Source organism: Pollachius pollachius, assembly GCF_949987615.1.
Source record: "Pollachius pollachius genome assembly, chromosome: 3".
Classification (NCBI taxonomy): domain Eukaryota; kingdom Metazoa; phylum Chordata; class Actinopteri; order Gadiformes; family Gadidae; genus Pollachius; species Pollachius pollachius.
In genome coordinates this window covers 955,172-971,113 of record NC_136936.1, presented here as the reverse complement: position 1 = coordinate 971,113, position 15,942 = coordinate 955,172, and the positions used below count along the sequence as shown (strand labels likewise).

Sequence of the window (15,942 nt, the reverse complement as noted above, 5' to 3'; positions counted from 1 at the left end):
TGTGTGTGGGGGGGGAGTACGTGACATTTGGTCTGAATCCATTGTGTTGAGGAAAAGATTGTAGGATAAGCAGAAGCAGGATGGCGTATCCCACAGGGCTCTCTTATGAAACCAGATCCACGGCTTTGTGTTCGTCTTCAGAATCTGTTTGGCCTGGTTGGTATGTGTCCGGACTTTTGAACAACAACTTACTGCGTGTTCAACAGTGTGCAGCCTGCTTATGTTTGTCATTGGCTCAAACCACGAATCAAAAGTGCTTAAGATGAATGACAACATGTGGCGGGGATTTTGGAGTTTCATCATCATAACAACCCGGACAGGGAAAATAACCTCAACGCGTCAGTTGAAGACGCGTAGAGGTTATGCGTAAAGCGACCTGACTCTCTGCGTAAATCGACCAGACTCTCTGCGTAAAGCGACCTGACACTCCCGGCGCCACGGGGCGTCCGGGTACCGAGGAGAAGGACGGTACACTGCGTGTTGAGGCGATCTCAACAACATCAGCTTCATCATCATCACCGAGGTGCAACGTGGTCTCTGTGTTTTTCTCCATCCCACATCACGGACTCACCGTCCACTCACAAGTTGCGGTCGTGTGTGTGTGTGTGTGTGTGTGTGTGTGTGTGTGTGTGTGCGCGCGCGTCAGGGCTTTAATGATCGACGCAGCGTGCAGTTCAACCTGCAGACAAACTCTGAATAACAACATCTCTAAAAGCACTTCGGAGGTGGAACCCAGAAGCTCTGATTCAAACTGCTCAATCACAGCCCCGTGAGGACGGCTCGTGTTGACAGTGTAGACCAACCTCATTTCCTTTTGTCGACCTGTTGAGTCAGGGGGGCGGGGCCACAACGAGGGAGGCGGGGCCAGAGGGCTCGCTGTGGGGAGCGGAACAGAAGACCGGCTGTGTGAAGGAGTTTAGGAAACACCGAACATCTCTCAGCGGAGCGGAGTCAGAAAGAAGCATCCCTACTCCTCCTACAGACGGAGGTGCGGACTCTGTGGAGGTACGTGGTGGTTATGTTAACACATCACTCACAGCTGTGAGTGAGACGCTGGTCAACAGGCTCTTCTCTTACTGAAGGAAGTTAACGTGGGCAGGTCGTTTTTTTGGGGGTTAATTCCTGAATGTTAAATGACAAAGTCTCCGCAGTACCGAGTCTCTCTGTGGTTCACAGATGGTCTCCGGACAGCAGCCCAGCACGCCTCTGTGGTTGGACAAGGACTAACTGGACTCCCACTGAGGAGTCCTACTGGTCCCAGTGAGGAGCTTTACTGGTCCCACTGAGGAGAGTTACTGGTCCCAGTGAGGTGCCCAACTGGTCCCAGTGAGGTGCCCTACTGGTCCCAGTGAACAGAGCCCTACTGGTCCCAGTGACAGCCCTACTGGTCCCAGTGACAGCCCTACTGGTCCCAGTGACAGCCCTACTGGTCCCAGTGAACAGAGCCCTACTGGTCCCAGTGACAGCCCTACTGGTCCCAGTGACAGCCCTACTGGTCCCAGTGACAGCCCTACTGGTCCCAGTGAACAGAGCCCTACTGGTCCCAGTGACAGCCCTACTGGTCCCAGTGAACAGAGCCCTACTGGTCCCAGTGACAGCCCTACTGGTCCCAGTGACAGCCCTACTGGTCCCAGTGACAGCCCTACTGGTCCCAGTGACAGCCCTACTGGTCCCAGCACCATGCTGCTGAACGCCTCGTGCAGTAACACCACAGGGCTCACCGTGCGCTCCGGGCCCGGCATGAGCGTCTTGTTCTTCGTGGCGGCGGTGGTGGGCAACCTGCTGGCGCTCTTCATCCTGGGCGTGGCCCAGAGGAGGAGGAGCTCCAAGTCGTCGGCGTTCTGCATCCTGGTGACGGGGCTGGTGGTGACGGACCTGCTGGGCACCTGCCTGCTCAGCCCGCCCGTCTTCGTGTGCTACGCCCGCCAGCTGTCCCTGCTGGGGCTGACGGGCGACCGTTCGCTCTGCGACCTCTTCGGCTTCGCCATGACCTTCTTCGGCCTGGCGCCCATGTTCATCCTGACGGCCATGGCGGTGGAGCGCTGCCTGGCGGTGTGCCGGCCCTACCTGTACGCCCAGCTGCTGCGGCGGTGCTTCACGCGCCTGGCGCTGCTGCTCATCTACCTGTTCAGCACCGCCTTCTGCCTGCTGCCCTTCGCGGGCGTGGGCCGCCACCGGCAGTACTGCCCCGGAACCTGGTGCTTCATCGAAATGGAGGGAGGGCCCGGCGGCGCGGCAGGGCTGGCCTTCTCCCTGTCCTACTCCTCCCTCATGGCGCTGCTCATCGGGGTGGTGTTCGTGTGCAACGGCGCCGTGATCGTCGCCCTGTGCCGGATGCACCGGAGCCAGCGTACGCGCCGCGGCTCGGTGGTCTCGACGGGCCGCCGCCGGACCCTGGGCTGGTTCGGCCAGGGGGAGGAGGAGCTGGACCACCTGATGCTGCTGGCCTCCATGACCCTCATCTTCGTGGTCTGCTCGCTGCCGCTCACGGTAAGGGTGTGTGTGTGTGTGTGTGTGTGTGTGTGTGTGTGTGTTGTGATGGAATAATCCATATGTTGTTTAATGTGAATCCTTTAAGCTTTGTTATCTATTATTGTCCAGCCACCCTACCTGTTCCTAGTGTTATCTAACATTAACCTTTGACCCTGGGGTACACCGTCACATTGAGCAGGGGTCCACTCATGCATTCCTCTGCTTGATGAGAGCAACTCTTACTTCAGGTCAACCTTTCCCTGATTTGATCATTAACAACTGCATTGCAGGGAGGGGGTGACGGTGTTTAGACAGCTCTGTGGAACTCTATTCTGGGCTCACTCGGCTGGATAGGAGACGAGTGTATGCAGACATTCAAAAAGGTTAATTTTCTACAAATATTCTGGGCTTTTTATTCATTTAGAAGTCTCTTCTTTCCTACACGCAATATCTCGCGTGCGTGCGTGCGTCTGTGTGTCCGTGCGTGCGTGCGTGCGTCTGTGTGTGCGTGCGTCCGTGCGTGTGTGCGTGCGTCTGTGTGTCCGTGCGTCTGTCTGTGCGTGCGTACGTGTGTGTGTGCGTGCCTGGGAGCGTGGGTGTGTACACCTGCGTTTGAATAACACACAACAGATGTTTGTCTCTCCTCTCTAACCAAACACGCGCTCCCGCTCGTAAGTCCACCGCCGGCCGCTCCTCAGAGAACCCGCTCAGTAGACTGTGGCGTGAGCGGCTCCCAGGACGGGGAGCCTCGCTGTTTGCATAGCGCCGGGGGGAGACGGGAGCTCTGACATAACACTCATTTGCATCTCCCTCGCACTGAGCTGCCCGCCGTGTGGCGGTGTGTGTGCTTGTGTGTGTACATTTGTGTGCGTTTGTGTGCTTCCAAATCATGTGCTATGAAACCGATGGTACCGTCCATTAAAAGGTGTATGTGTGCGTGTGTGTGTGCGTGTGTGTGTGTGTGTGTGTGTGTGTGTGCTCCACGTGTGTGTTTGTGTGTGTTCTCCCCTGAGCAACGAGTCAGATCAGATTGGGTGTGAATGAAGATGAAAGGGGAGAGGAGGTGGGCACCTGAGGGACAGAACACCTCCCTGCTGCGTTACCTTTAGCTGGGGGCCGACACCTCAGCTGCTACCCATAACGCTAACACAATAACAGAACAACGCTCGGAGTCTTGGTCTCCACCACCCCGGGCCAGACTCCACACCGCTCAAACATGACACATGCAGACACAAAGACCATCAGTGAGTGGGCTGTCCCTGAGCAAACACCACCAGGACGTGACACCAGCACCGCCCGCCGGCACTCATCGGGCAGGTGATTGGACACACCTGCTCCAAAATGATCGTTTGTTCTATTTCATGGGGGCTACACCGTCGAGGCTTCGCCTTATGACCGAGTTATATTAACATAACTATTGTTCTATCAATATTACATTCAGAAGTATTGGGTTGTCAGGTAGTTTCGTTTCGGTGTTTGCTCAGGATCTCTGGAACAAGAGCAGATTGTTCTTTCCGGTACGTGTTTACTCTGACTTTCTTAGGCGTTTCTCCAGCTCCCTCCAAGCTACTGCAGTGAGGCAGCGATAACAGGGGACAGACAGACAGACAGACAGACAGACAGACAGACAGACAGACAGACAGACAGACAGACAGACAGACAGACAGACAGACAGACAGACAGACAGACAGACAGACAGACAGACAGACAGACAGACAGACAGACAGACAGACAGACAGACAGACAGACAGACAGACAGACAGACAGACAGACAGACAGACAGACAGACAGACAGACAGACAGACAGACAGACAGACAGACAGACAGACAGACAGACAGACAGACCTGGCCGACCTCCCCCGTGGTGGTGCAGGCACCTCTGACCCTACAATCAGGTCAAAGGTCACCAACAGGACTGCTGGCTCATCTCCCCACCTCAGAGTTCCCCTCTGACCTCCAAGCAGGAGAGCGTCCTCTGTTACAGAAGGACCCCGATGGCCTGAGTTCCCCCCCTCCAAACCGTCCCTCCAGTCCCCGTATGAGCCGCCATGAGGGCTGACCCCATGAAGGTAGTCTACAACAGCTTCCCTGCTGTCCTCCCGAGGCCTCACCGGGAGTCACGGCAGGAGAGCAGGGAGGTAGGGTTAGGGTTAGAACTCTTGGTGGAGCTCTCGGCTCCCTGGGGAACAGGGTTTGAGGGACGGGGTTTACAGGCCAGAGGGGTTGTTGGTCTGCGACAGAACTCATAATAACGCTATATTTAGATGACTTTAATTTGTGGATAAAACTCTGGTTTGGATTTGGATTAAATTTCATTGGAATGCGTTCATTTCTCCAAACATGACGGGAAGAAGGTGGATTGGATGTTATTATGTTATACTACTACTACTACTTATAATGCTAAACGAATACTAATCTATTATCAACCATTTAACTATTGTTTACTTCACTTGGTGTGAAGTCCTCTGCTGTAGCTCCTTTCCCATGAGGACTTCGAACCAAAGCTTTCCTCACTTCAGCCTCGTTCTGCTGGTGAACAACAAACATTACTTTAAGTGGAGAAAGAAGTGTGTACTTCGGCACACACTTCTGTTTGAAGGCTTTCCAGCGAGTGGGTTCAGGCCAGTTGACTCCAGCCCTGACTCTAATGGAGACCATGTGGTCTCTGGTGTCAGCGGCCCTTCCCAAATGAGTCTGGAGGAGGCCGTCACCACGTCTCCTCCCTGGGAAGGTTCTGGAAGGAGAGGAGACGGGATGATGAGCAGCGTGCGTCGTGATGGAGTCAGGCTGCAGGCAGTCGAGTATTCCCAGAACGTTTCTGTGGTTCCATGGAACAGACCATAAGCCTGTTCCATGGAACTACATGGAACCCCCCCCCCCCCACCTTACAGCCGGGTCCTCTAAGGGAGGACAGCTGCAGGGTATCGGTCCGTTGATAACACTGCCGTGACCCCTGGGCAAACCCATGAGGGGCTTCACTCTGCCATCCGTCGGTCTTCTGCTCCTCGTCTTCGTTGGTTCAGCGACGGCGGCGAAGGCCTCCCGTGCGGCCCCCAGTGGGATTCACTTCAGTTGTATATGTATTATTATTATGTGTTTCTTAATCACAGGCACAGTGTCAAAGGGCTCAACAGGCCGTCCACTTAGGACCGAGTGGTTCGGAGCGGTCTTCCACGGACGCCCTGCTGCGTGTACGGAGCGTTGGAAGACGAGCACTAGGGTGTGGAGGTTGGAGGCGAGCCAACCACACACTCCTCCATTGTCCTCGGCGGTGCTTTGGAAATGTAACAGGAGATGCTGCTCTGTATACACAGTGTTGTGATAGAGCTCCAGGCAGGGTGGTGGTGTTCTAGGCAGGGTGGTGGTGGTGCTCTGGGCAGGGTGGTGGTGTTCTAGGCAGGGTGGTGGTGGTGCTCTAGGCAGGGTGGTGGTGTTCTAGGCAGGGCGGTGGTGTTCTAGGCAGGGTGGTGGTGTTCTAGGCAGGGTGGTGGTGTTCCAGGCAGGGCGGTGGTGTTCTAGGCAGGGTGGTGGTGCTCCAGCCAGGATGGTGGTGCTCTAGGAGGGTGGTAGTTCACCTGGTCGTGGATGGCGCTGGTGGATGAGCCTCAGCCAATAGCCTTTCAGCGCTGGAGGTGAAGAACATGATGATGAAGAGGATGTGAGGGGAGCAGTGATTCTTCCTCCCAGGTGGTGATGATGAAGAGGATGATGACGATGATGAGGAGAGGTGAGGGGAGCAGTGATGTCTTCACCTCGCTGTGTCTGATGACCGGGCCGTGGTTTGGTTGTGCTGCGGCCGTTGGTCAATATGGAAATAGATTTTACTCAGAGAGAGGGAGACAGCACACACACACTCACACACACTCTCACACTCTCACACACACTCTCATACTCACACACACTCACACACACTCTCACACACACTCACACACTCACACACACTCTCACACACTCTCACACACTCTCACACACACACTCACACACACTCACACACACACGCACACACACTCTCACACACATGGTTCAGAACAGAGAGAGAGAGGAAAATAAAACGCTTTGGTTATTAATAAGAATCGCAACATTAGAAGCCATTTCCAAACTCTTCTGTGGTTCTAACGATGAATTCAACAAAACCCCCAGCGTTTTAAAGGCCTATTGAAGATTTGAATCATACTTGGAATCCCAGACTGACTCATTTAATGATGGGGGAATTGTTTCCACATGAAATCAATATAATGTTCAGATAAACTTCCTCTGAATTCCCTGTTTTCTGTCGCTGTGCAGCGGGCCTGGCCCCCTCTGCTAGCCGGGCGGGGGTTTCCTTGGTGAGATGTGTGTCAGTATGTATCTGTATCTGTATGAATGCGTCCCACTTCACCTGGGATCCTGTATTAAGTCCCTCGGTTCCTGTCCAGGCCTGTTGGATCCGTGTTTCATGTAGGTCGGTTTCTGCCTGTTTATTAAGCAGAGCTTCCTTGGCATCGACCGCTCAGAGCCCTCTCTGTTGGGGGCTTCCTCTGCCTGGGCGCGTCCCGCCACTCAGGGGGCAGAGAGCTGATGGAGCCACCAGCCGCTCAGCTTAAATCTCTGCTCCATCTCCTCCTTTGAAGGGTCGTGCTGTAGAACCTGTAGCAGACGTTTTGCAAACGCTTTTTAAGATCCACATTTTTCAATGGCCGTTAAGTATTAAATACGTCGCTAGAATTAGTAACTTGATAAGGCTTTCTTAATTAGTTTTCCTGCAACTTGTTACTTATTTATTGACTCTGTATTGATCGATTATTCACTGGCTGAACTAATGGTGCAGAGGCTTGGCCACATCCAGATGTTTTGGTAGAGGCACTTAATACATTTGACTATAAAGTTAAAGTGTGCATGTGTGCGTGTGTGTGTCCCTGTGCACCCAAAATACACACTACTATCTCAGTAAAATCTATTGTGACCTTAACATGAGAAGACACTTTGTCACAAACTGTGTGTGTGTGGGTGGGCGCAGTGTGTTTGTGTGTCTCATTTCCTCAGACTTGTGGTTGAGTATCTAAACCTCACTCCAGTCTGTCTTTTTCTCCAGTAAAGTTATGCCATAAGAAATATGTTAAAACAAAGTTCAGGAGAACTGCGGTCAGTGAACCCCATCTAGAAGAGCGTCAGGGAGGAGCATTCTGCTCTGAGGAACTTCCCGGACATGAGCTGTGGAGGGAGAGTGAGCAGCTTCCATCAGTGGGTGAAACGTCTTCTTCCTGTCTCGGTGGTTAAAGTTCTCGTCCTATCTGTTGCATCATTGACGAAACTCAAACCTGTGGGTGATATTCAGGATGTTTACCCCGAGGGAAACAACCGCTAACACCACCTAGCCTGGCTACGGCCGCCTAAGTACTTAGGCGGGTACCCCCCCCCCCCCTCGTAGACCTGCGTATCACATCATGGCCGAATCAAGATCAATTGGAACCATGAGTTGGACTGATCCCTCGGATTACTGAGCTGTGATGACTTGTAGCTGCAGGTCATCCGGTTCTGGGAATAGCCCTCCCCCCCCCCGATAGGTTAGCTCCACCTCGCCACCTCTCAACTGTATATTGATTCAAAACTGCAATCCACCTAACAGAGATCCATAACAACGATTTCCCATTACAAATGTTGTTTCTGTGCAGCCACTTTCCTCAAAACAAAACAAACACCCAATAATACAGCCAGTGGACAGGAGAAACGGAAACTAATCAGGTTTGAAGCAACCAGACAGGTTACAGTTTAAGTATTGAATATGTTGCAAGGGTTCATATCTACTGGGGGAGGGGCCTTGTGGAACAGGGCTCATCAGATCAGGATGAGGTCATTGATGGGTTCTCCAAAGTGAAGGCGGGATGACAGGGGGAGGGGGTGAGGGGGGGGGGGGGGGGTTGGGAGAGGAGAGGAGGGAGGGTGAGGAGAGGGGGGAGGGTGAGGAGGGGGAGGGTGAGGAGAGCAGGGAGGGTTGGGTGAGGAGGGGGGAGGGTTGGGAGAGGAGAGGAGGGAGGGTGAGGAGAGCAGGGAGGGTGAGGAGAGGGGGGAGGGTTGGGTGAGGAGGGGGGAGGGTGGGGTGAGGAAAGGGGGAGGGGTTGAGGGGGGGTTGGGAGAGGAGAGGAGGGAGGGTGAGGAGGGGGAGGGTGAGGAGAGCAGGGAGGGTTGGGTGAGGAGGAGGGAGGGTGGGGTGAGGAGGGGGGTTGGGGGAGGAGGGATGGCTGTACTGTACTGAGTGGCAAATAATGAATGCAGTGGTGATTTGATCTGGACCAGCTCCCTTGTTGAGGTGCATCAATAGAGCAATCATGCTCGTGCTCATGTAAGCACTCCTTTCCGTTCAGTAATCATGTAAGTGTTCCTCATGTTGGCTGAGGTGTGGCTCCTCCATCTCAAAGGGTTCAGCAGTGGCCCTAGGATGTTGAAATGTCAATAAGGGAAAGCCTTAGAGGTACTGGGATCATGTACTGGGATCAGGCCTAGCTGTATTGGGATCGGCCCAAGCTGTACCGGCCTCATCCCAGATGTGCAGAAACCCCATGCCTGCTTGTTCAGTTCAGTCTCTGGATGGCTTCCTGTCAGGTCATGTCTTCATGGCTGACTGCACCTCACTGGACCGTATGAGGAGCATGATTCATGTGTGTGTGGTCAGTCTCTTAGGGCTCAGTGCATCTGGACTGCTCAGATAGTCAGAGCCAACAATCCATCTGTGAGTGAAAAAGACTCTCAGAGGGATTAATGGCCGGCTCTGAATCTGAGTGTTTCCAGATAAGAACAATCTTGATATCGATCCAGTGATTGTCGAACATGAGCTAATTTCCCCTGGGATTCAAACCACAATCAAGTTGTTCTAGAATAACTTGTTTTTTGAGATGTAACAGTCCTGAAAAAGAACTGGAGGTGAATCCGTTCCTGACCCAGTGTTTACTCAGTGCTTTCCCCTGGCTGACTGGGGGACTGTGTTTCAGCCGAGCAGCCTGATGTAAAGGGACCGAGATGAGTAGACTCATGTTGTGATTGGTCCATTAGGTGTGAGGTAGCTATAAATAACCTCCAGAGAGGGATGTCTGTCTGTCTCTACAGACAGACATCCCGGACGTCCCCCTGTGTCTTTACACGCTGGGTGTCACCTGTTCTTTAACCTTAAATTCTTAAGGTTAAGGTTCCTTGAACAGTGGCGTGTCTGCCGGCAGAGCTGTTGTTGTCTGCTTCACCGAGTCCAGATGGTAGGGAGATGGTTTGGTCCAGAGCTTCTCCAGCCTTCTCCACACAAACCATCCCTCCTCTGTATCAATGTTCTCATCTATGCTATTTGCATATTTGTATAAACCCTTTCATTGGAGATGACGTCTGACATTTGACCGGTTTTCTTTCTTCTTTTTCTGGAAACCAGTGTTTTCTTTTGATGATTGAGGAGTCCTCCTCCAGTGTGTAGGGTGAGGGTTAGTCCTCCAGTGTGTAGGGTGAGGGTTAGTCCTCCAGTGTGTAGGGTGAGGGTTAGTCCTCCAGTGTGTAGGGTGAGAGTTAGTCCTCCAGTGTGTAGGGTGAGAGTTAGTCCTCCAACAGTGTGTAGGGTGTGTTGTGGATCCAGTTCTTTGTTGATGTGGAACCTTTTCACTCGTAAAGTAAAGTTCACATCAGAACACAGCCGGGGCATGGCCGGCCTAGGCTCCGCCTCCACAGGGCAAGAGGACGGCCGGGGACAGTGCGGTCGGTTTCTGTTGGCCTGCTGACAGCCTGCCTGTCCCGGCTTGCCCTCTTCTTCTGCTCAGACTGGTTCTCCTGGTGGCTCTGCGACGTCTCCGGGGCTTTAATGTTTCTCATGGTCACTTACTGTTGGACATTGTTCCATTGAAGGTTCACCGCTCACCTAAACCTCAAGTGGTGAACTTGGAGCTCTCTCAAGCCCACAGAAACTCTTATTGTGGTGCGTTGAATGCCAACTGTTCTGGTTCCCACGGACACAACTTATTTTCTTTTGGTCAGAAATCGATATCGAGATATTGCATACTTCTCATCAACAACGCATTCTGCTCGTTTTTCTCCAAGCCTCCCTTCTTCCCTGTTTCCATTTAATTTCCTTCTCCTCTCAAAGCGATTCCTTCCAATATGGATGGGGAATCAGAGCTGCTGTGAAATATGTTGCCGATCTTGTTTGAAAGTCACTTAAATGAAGTAGTACCGGTTTTTCTGCCTATGCATGAATGTACACCAAACAATCAAGAGCTAACCCTGTGAACCGCACTCCTGGTTCCCAGCCCAGGTTCTGTGACATTCACTACAGAGGTTCTGCCATATCACAGTAGGACGGCTGGATCAGAGGTTCTGCCATATCACAGTAGGACTGCTGGGTCCCAATTTACCAGGTCTCAAACATATAATCTACAACAGAGAAAGTTTGTTGGACTACTACAATTATAAAAAAGACACCCATGATATTTAATCTCTATAGTTGCCCTTCTAAAAATGACGTTTTATTTAGGGGCCAATGAAACGTGATGAGGTGTGACCCTTTCTACACACGTTCACTGAGGGAATTACTGAAACAGCCTAACAATATAACCACAGACGACCAAGAACTCTTCCTCAATCATTTACTGAGTAACCTCATTTCACAACGTTCAATGAAATGAAGCACAACAGGAAAGCACCACTGTTCCACTCCGTTCCGCCCCTGAACTCGGGGGGAGGGCCTGATGTGGAAGCATGTCATACTTCAGGGACTTGCCTGTCCACGCACACCCAGACAACAAGGCATTGTCTGAAGGCTCCTGCCTTAAGTCATGGCAGCAGAATAATAACTCCGCAGTAAGAACTGAGGATCTGTTGTTCCCAAATTACCTTTCTGAAACATAAGTCTGGTCCCCAGATAGAGTAAACGTTGACAAAATTATGAATTATTTTAAATAGTTACTGCCTTAGTTGTGATGATTGAAAAAGGTGTACAAATAATATCCACAACAATTTGAGATTGAAGTTTTGGGCAGCTGGTAATGGAGAGGATTCATTTTAAAAGATAAGCACAGAATAGTCACTCCCACAGTTTTTCTTCGGTTGATAAAACGGGAAACAGGAATCAGCCGCTGAGCAGGTATCTCATAACACACAACGTGACTCTCATGATACTGAGAGTCTCATGATGAGAGCATGGGACTGATGACACAGAGTCTCATGACGAGAGCATGAGACTGATGATACTGAGAGTCTCATTATGAGAGCATGAGACTCTCGTGTTACAGAGAGACTCATGATGAGAGCAGGATTCCCTCCCCAGGGTCGGCCCTTGCGAAAGACATCAGGAGAGGATTCTCATCCCGTGCCCCTAACTCATCATGAAGGACGTACCGTACCGCTGAGTGCAATGATAAGGATACTAATAATAAAATAATGCAGCAGTGAGTCTTAAAATGTTGTTGAGTTGTGCTGCAAAAAGAGAGTCGATAAATGCAGACATGCGTTTTTTGGACACCATTAGAATGCTATCTACAGCCTGCATTAGCTCCTCAAACACAGCAGCACCACTCTTACCTCAGACAGCCCTCAGTCTTATCACTGTATTTTCCGGTATCGAACCCGCCCCACTTATCCCCAGCTAACGATCCAGGAGGGGAGTGGATCAGGAAGAACGCCGTCCTCTGGGGCCAAGAGGTAAACGAGGTTCTGATCCATTATGGATGCCTTTCTCGTGTGCGTCCTGCTAATGGCCCCCATGACTCCTAGAGCCTCAATATTTACATGGAAACAGCGATGTACCTACTTGGAAGGAACGTGTGTGTGTGTGTGTGTGTGTGTGTGTGTGTGTGTGTGTGTGTGTGTGTGTGTGTGTGTGTGTGTGTGTGTACAGACACAGACACAGTGCGTGGAGCTGCCCTCTCCTCCAGTAAATCACCCATAGCGGCCTGGTCCTCTCCATGCATCAACACGCTACTGTTTTAGGAGAGGCGGGCTGCATGCCTCTCAACCCCCCAGGCAGAGCGGGTCTGAGGGACGCTGGTGTCTGCCTCCCCTCTGCCCAGAGTCCTCCTACGGGCCTTAAGAGGCAGGGGGGCACGCGGCTCAGAGGTCCCGTCGTCACGGAGATGGATGTCTGTTTCCAACGCCTCGTTAGTGTGTTGACGTTAGCAGGGGTCTGTTTGAACGGCGCTGCTTTGATGATATATTAACACAAGCACATCCACGTTGGGGTTCCTCAGCCGGTCGGGGCCATGGGGCTAGGGGCCGACGCCTCACGACTCTTTTAGAGGAGGAGGACTGCCAGCAGCTGGAAAGATCAGCACGTGCTGTGACTCACACGTCTTTGTTTCACAGCATCGGGTAGAGATCTGCTAAGTGAGGAAAGGTTCATTGCCACCTGATTGGGCAATTGGAGAACTGTGACCCAACCGCCGACTTAAGAATCAGTTCCTGTAAACAGAGTCTGGTTGTTGGTAACGTCTCAGCAGTCGGGTTCACAAGTATTGAGTATTTATAGGATGGAAAAGAGAACTACATGTCTTACTATCTCTCTATCGATGCATGTGTGATGGTTTGGCTGGGTTAGAGCGTCTCACAGCCACACTCACCCTGAGTCTGCTGCTTCTCGGAAGGAACACCTTCACTCCGGCTCTGGACTCTAATGTGCCCTGTGACTTCACTCTCTTTCCCTCTGACTCACTCTTTCTTTCCCACTCGCTCACTCTCTCTTTTCCACTTGATCACTCTCTTTCCTACTCTCTCTCTCTGTCCTACTCTCTCTCTCTCTCTCTCTCTCTCGACCCCTCTTCTCCGTTCTCTCTCTCTCCTCCTCATCCTCTCATCCTGGCCACCTGATTGGTTCCCCCCCCCCCCCCCCCGGGGCTCAGCAACAGAAGAGGAAACGGTTACCGGGCCCCAGCTGCCCTCCTTCCAGCGGGCGTTTCATTAGGGCCGTCGTGATGGAAACTTCATCCGGCCGGAAACATCAAGAACAACATGTGGATGGGGGGGGGGGGGGGGGCACTGTCTGCGCCTGGCTCGGCCAGCCAATCAGAAGCTTCTGTTTGTACGGGTCCTTCTGGTGCAGGGTCTGAAAGGTCGTCAGGTTAACATCTGTGCTGGTTGATTGACTCTTTTGTGCGTCCGGATGTCGATTCATCTTGAAGAATCTTCTTTCAGAAAAAATATGATTTCCTTGTTATCATCACTTACAGTAACCAGGAAGACTTTGTTATTAACGTTATTCAATCTAATCTAGTTAATGGAGATTAGCTCACAGGATGATGAGGCTTGTTCCGGTGGACTCCTTGGAGCGTCAGCTCTCATGTGATATTGATTGTGCAGATAGCATGACGTGAAAAATATCGTTTTGAAGCACGTCAGCATTTAGCTTCTACCGGTATACACGAATATGTAGAAGCAGCTAGCCTCTAGCCATAGAAACGGGGGTCCCACAAGAAAACAACAAGAAATACCGTGACCATTTAAACTTAGCATTGTATTTCTATGTTAAATATTGACGTTGTAAGGCTTCGCAACGCCCGAAAAAATAATTTAAATCTAATCTGCTAATCGGAATAATTGAATGGAGTCTCTCTAAAACTATGAAAGGAGTAGGGCCCCAGAATTTGTTGAGAATAATGAATAGAGGTTAATAATAATAGTTTAGCGCTGCATGCAGCACAATCTGGTGTACCTTCTGGTGTTGGATCACGGCCTCCTCTTCTTCCTCAGATCGCCGGCTTCATCAACGCCGTCCGGCCGTTCGCTGACGACGGGGGCAACCTGACGGCGTTCCGCTTCCACGCCTTCAACCCCATCGTGGACCCCTGGGTCTTCATCATCTGCCGCAAGTCGGTGCTGCGCCACCTGTACCTGCTGCTGCGCTGCGGCCTCGCACGCGGCGGCGTGAAGACCGCCGTCGCCCGCGCCCCGTCCTGCACGCAGGCCCGGTCAAAGCACCTCGGGGACCCCTCTCCGGCCGGCCAGCCCCCCGGAGAGGGGTCCCCCTCCGGCCCGGGGGACCGCTGCTGACCTGCGACCGGGGCTCCGGAGCTTAGCCCCGTGATGCTACTGTGATGGATCCCTCTGAGACCCCCAGCCTCCCTTTGGAAGAGGGTTGATGGATTTGTTCTGGGGTCCAGGTCAGAGATCCGGGGGGTGATGAATGTCTCTGTGGACGGCGGCTGTCAGCTCATGTGGGCCCTTAGAGACCAGAGGTGCTGGCCCTACGAGGGCCCAGCGGAGAGCGGAGCCTTCGGACGGCCAGGAGGAGACTCCTCACTGAGTTGAAGAGGCTAAAGAGGACAGGAGACTGAGACTTCAACAGAACGTTCTGGATGTTTGTATTGGGAACTACCTAATTGTAAAGTATGTCTCGCGAATGTGTCACGGGGCACAGCACTTTAACCAGACTGAACCACTAACCTGCTGTAAAAGACTAATGTTGAACCATGTCTCGCATACTGTATAAAACCCTCATAGTGTAGAGCTTGTTGTCTATGTGCATGCTTATAACAAACCCCCTGTGAGGCAACAAGACAGAATCCCATCCCGATCCATCTCCAGTGTTTTTGTGAGCCGGAAGTCCTGAGCTGACCCATGGATGCTGACTGAAGGAGAGGAGATGATAAGCCCAGCAGAACCTCTACAGCCATGGTGACATCAGGACTGGAAGGTGATGCTGCTTGGGTTATTGGGAGGCCCAGCGATACTGACTGGGAGGCCCTGATACCAGGAGGGACATGGTTCAATTAGGTCCATCACCCTCTGCTTGAGGGGCCCACAATGCAGCATCATTTCTATAAAATCTCATCATCAGACACAAATCTATTATCATGCAGGCGCTCATTGTATTCAACGGATCAATATTGTATATTTCCCTCAGAAACGTTGATCTCAAACCAAGCTACCCCTTGCTTCAGCCTTGAATGTGTGAAGTGAATTGTTTTGCTTTGAAAACGTTTGCACTGCCACATCCTGGCAATTTTTGGATGTCTCAACTGCCACTGAAGTTGTATAATGTCAAGGTGTTTGATGTGCGATGTTCTGTACTGACATCTCCAGAGTGTGTGTTGTGATTGCCAGACCACTGTTTGTAGATCATTTAATAACCTTTGACCTTCAAACTTATGCTGAGTGACCTTTTTTGAGTCAGCAGCTTTTCGTGACCTGCACATTTGGTCGTTCCTCGTCGGTATCAATGCATTCATTTTTGTAAAATAATAAATTAAGTTATAAAACGTGAATCTGCTTTGACCTCGTGCGATCATTTAAGTTTACCTTTCTATTTCCAGCAGTGTGCCGACCAAACCAAACTCTGCTCTTCCTTTAGTTAGCTTTTCATTACAAGCGGGTCACTTCCAGTTTAGTTTAGTTTCAGAATGAACTAGGTCAAAAGTTTTTTTTTGTGCAGGTTGGACTCTACAGTCCAGAGTCACAGTACAGGTTGGTCTCTACCAGGGACGCGGGAAGTCAGTCCGAGTCGGGGGTGCTGAGTGAAAGTCTATATGATGACGT

The 15,942-nt window shown here is 51.7% G+C and overlaps 1 protein-coding gene across 1 annotated transcript; it reads left to right on the top strand.

Moving 5' to 3' along the window:
- The first annotated feature begins 916 nt into the window (after positions 1–916).
- Positions 917–15,626, top strand: ptgir (prostaglandin I2 receptor). Its single transcript, XM_079731469.1, has 3 exons — positions 917–1,005; positions 1,177–2,490; positions 14,158–15,626. Exons 2-3 carry the CDS (start codon positions 1,681–1,683, stop codon positions 14,455–14,457), a joined length of 1,110 nt encoding a protein of 369 aa, XP_079587595.1. The 5' UTR covers positions 917–1,005; positions 1,177–1,680; the 3' UTR covers positions 14,458–15,626.
- The last annotated feature ends 316 nt before the right edge of the window (positions 15,627–15,942 follow it).

What these genes read in the sequence shown, in the direction of transcription:
- ptgir (XM_079731469.1), top strand. Translation starts at nt 1,681, where the DNA reads ATGCTGCTGAACGCCTCGTGCAGTAACACCACAGGGCTCACCGTGCGC. An exon ending in TCTGCTCGCTGCCGCTCACG is followed by an intron (nt 2,491 to 14,157) that starts GTAAGGGTGTGT and finishes CTTCTTCCTCAG; the next exon opens with ATCGCCGGCTTCATCAACGC.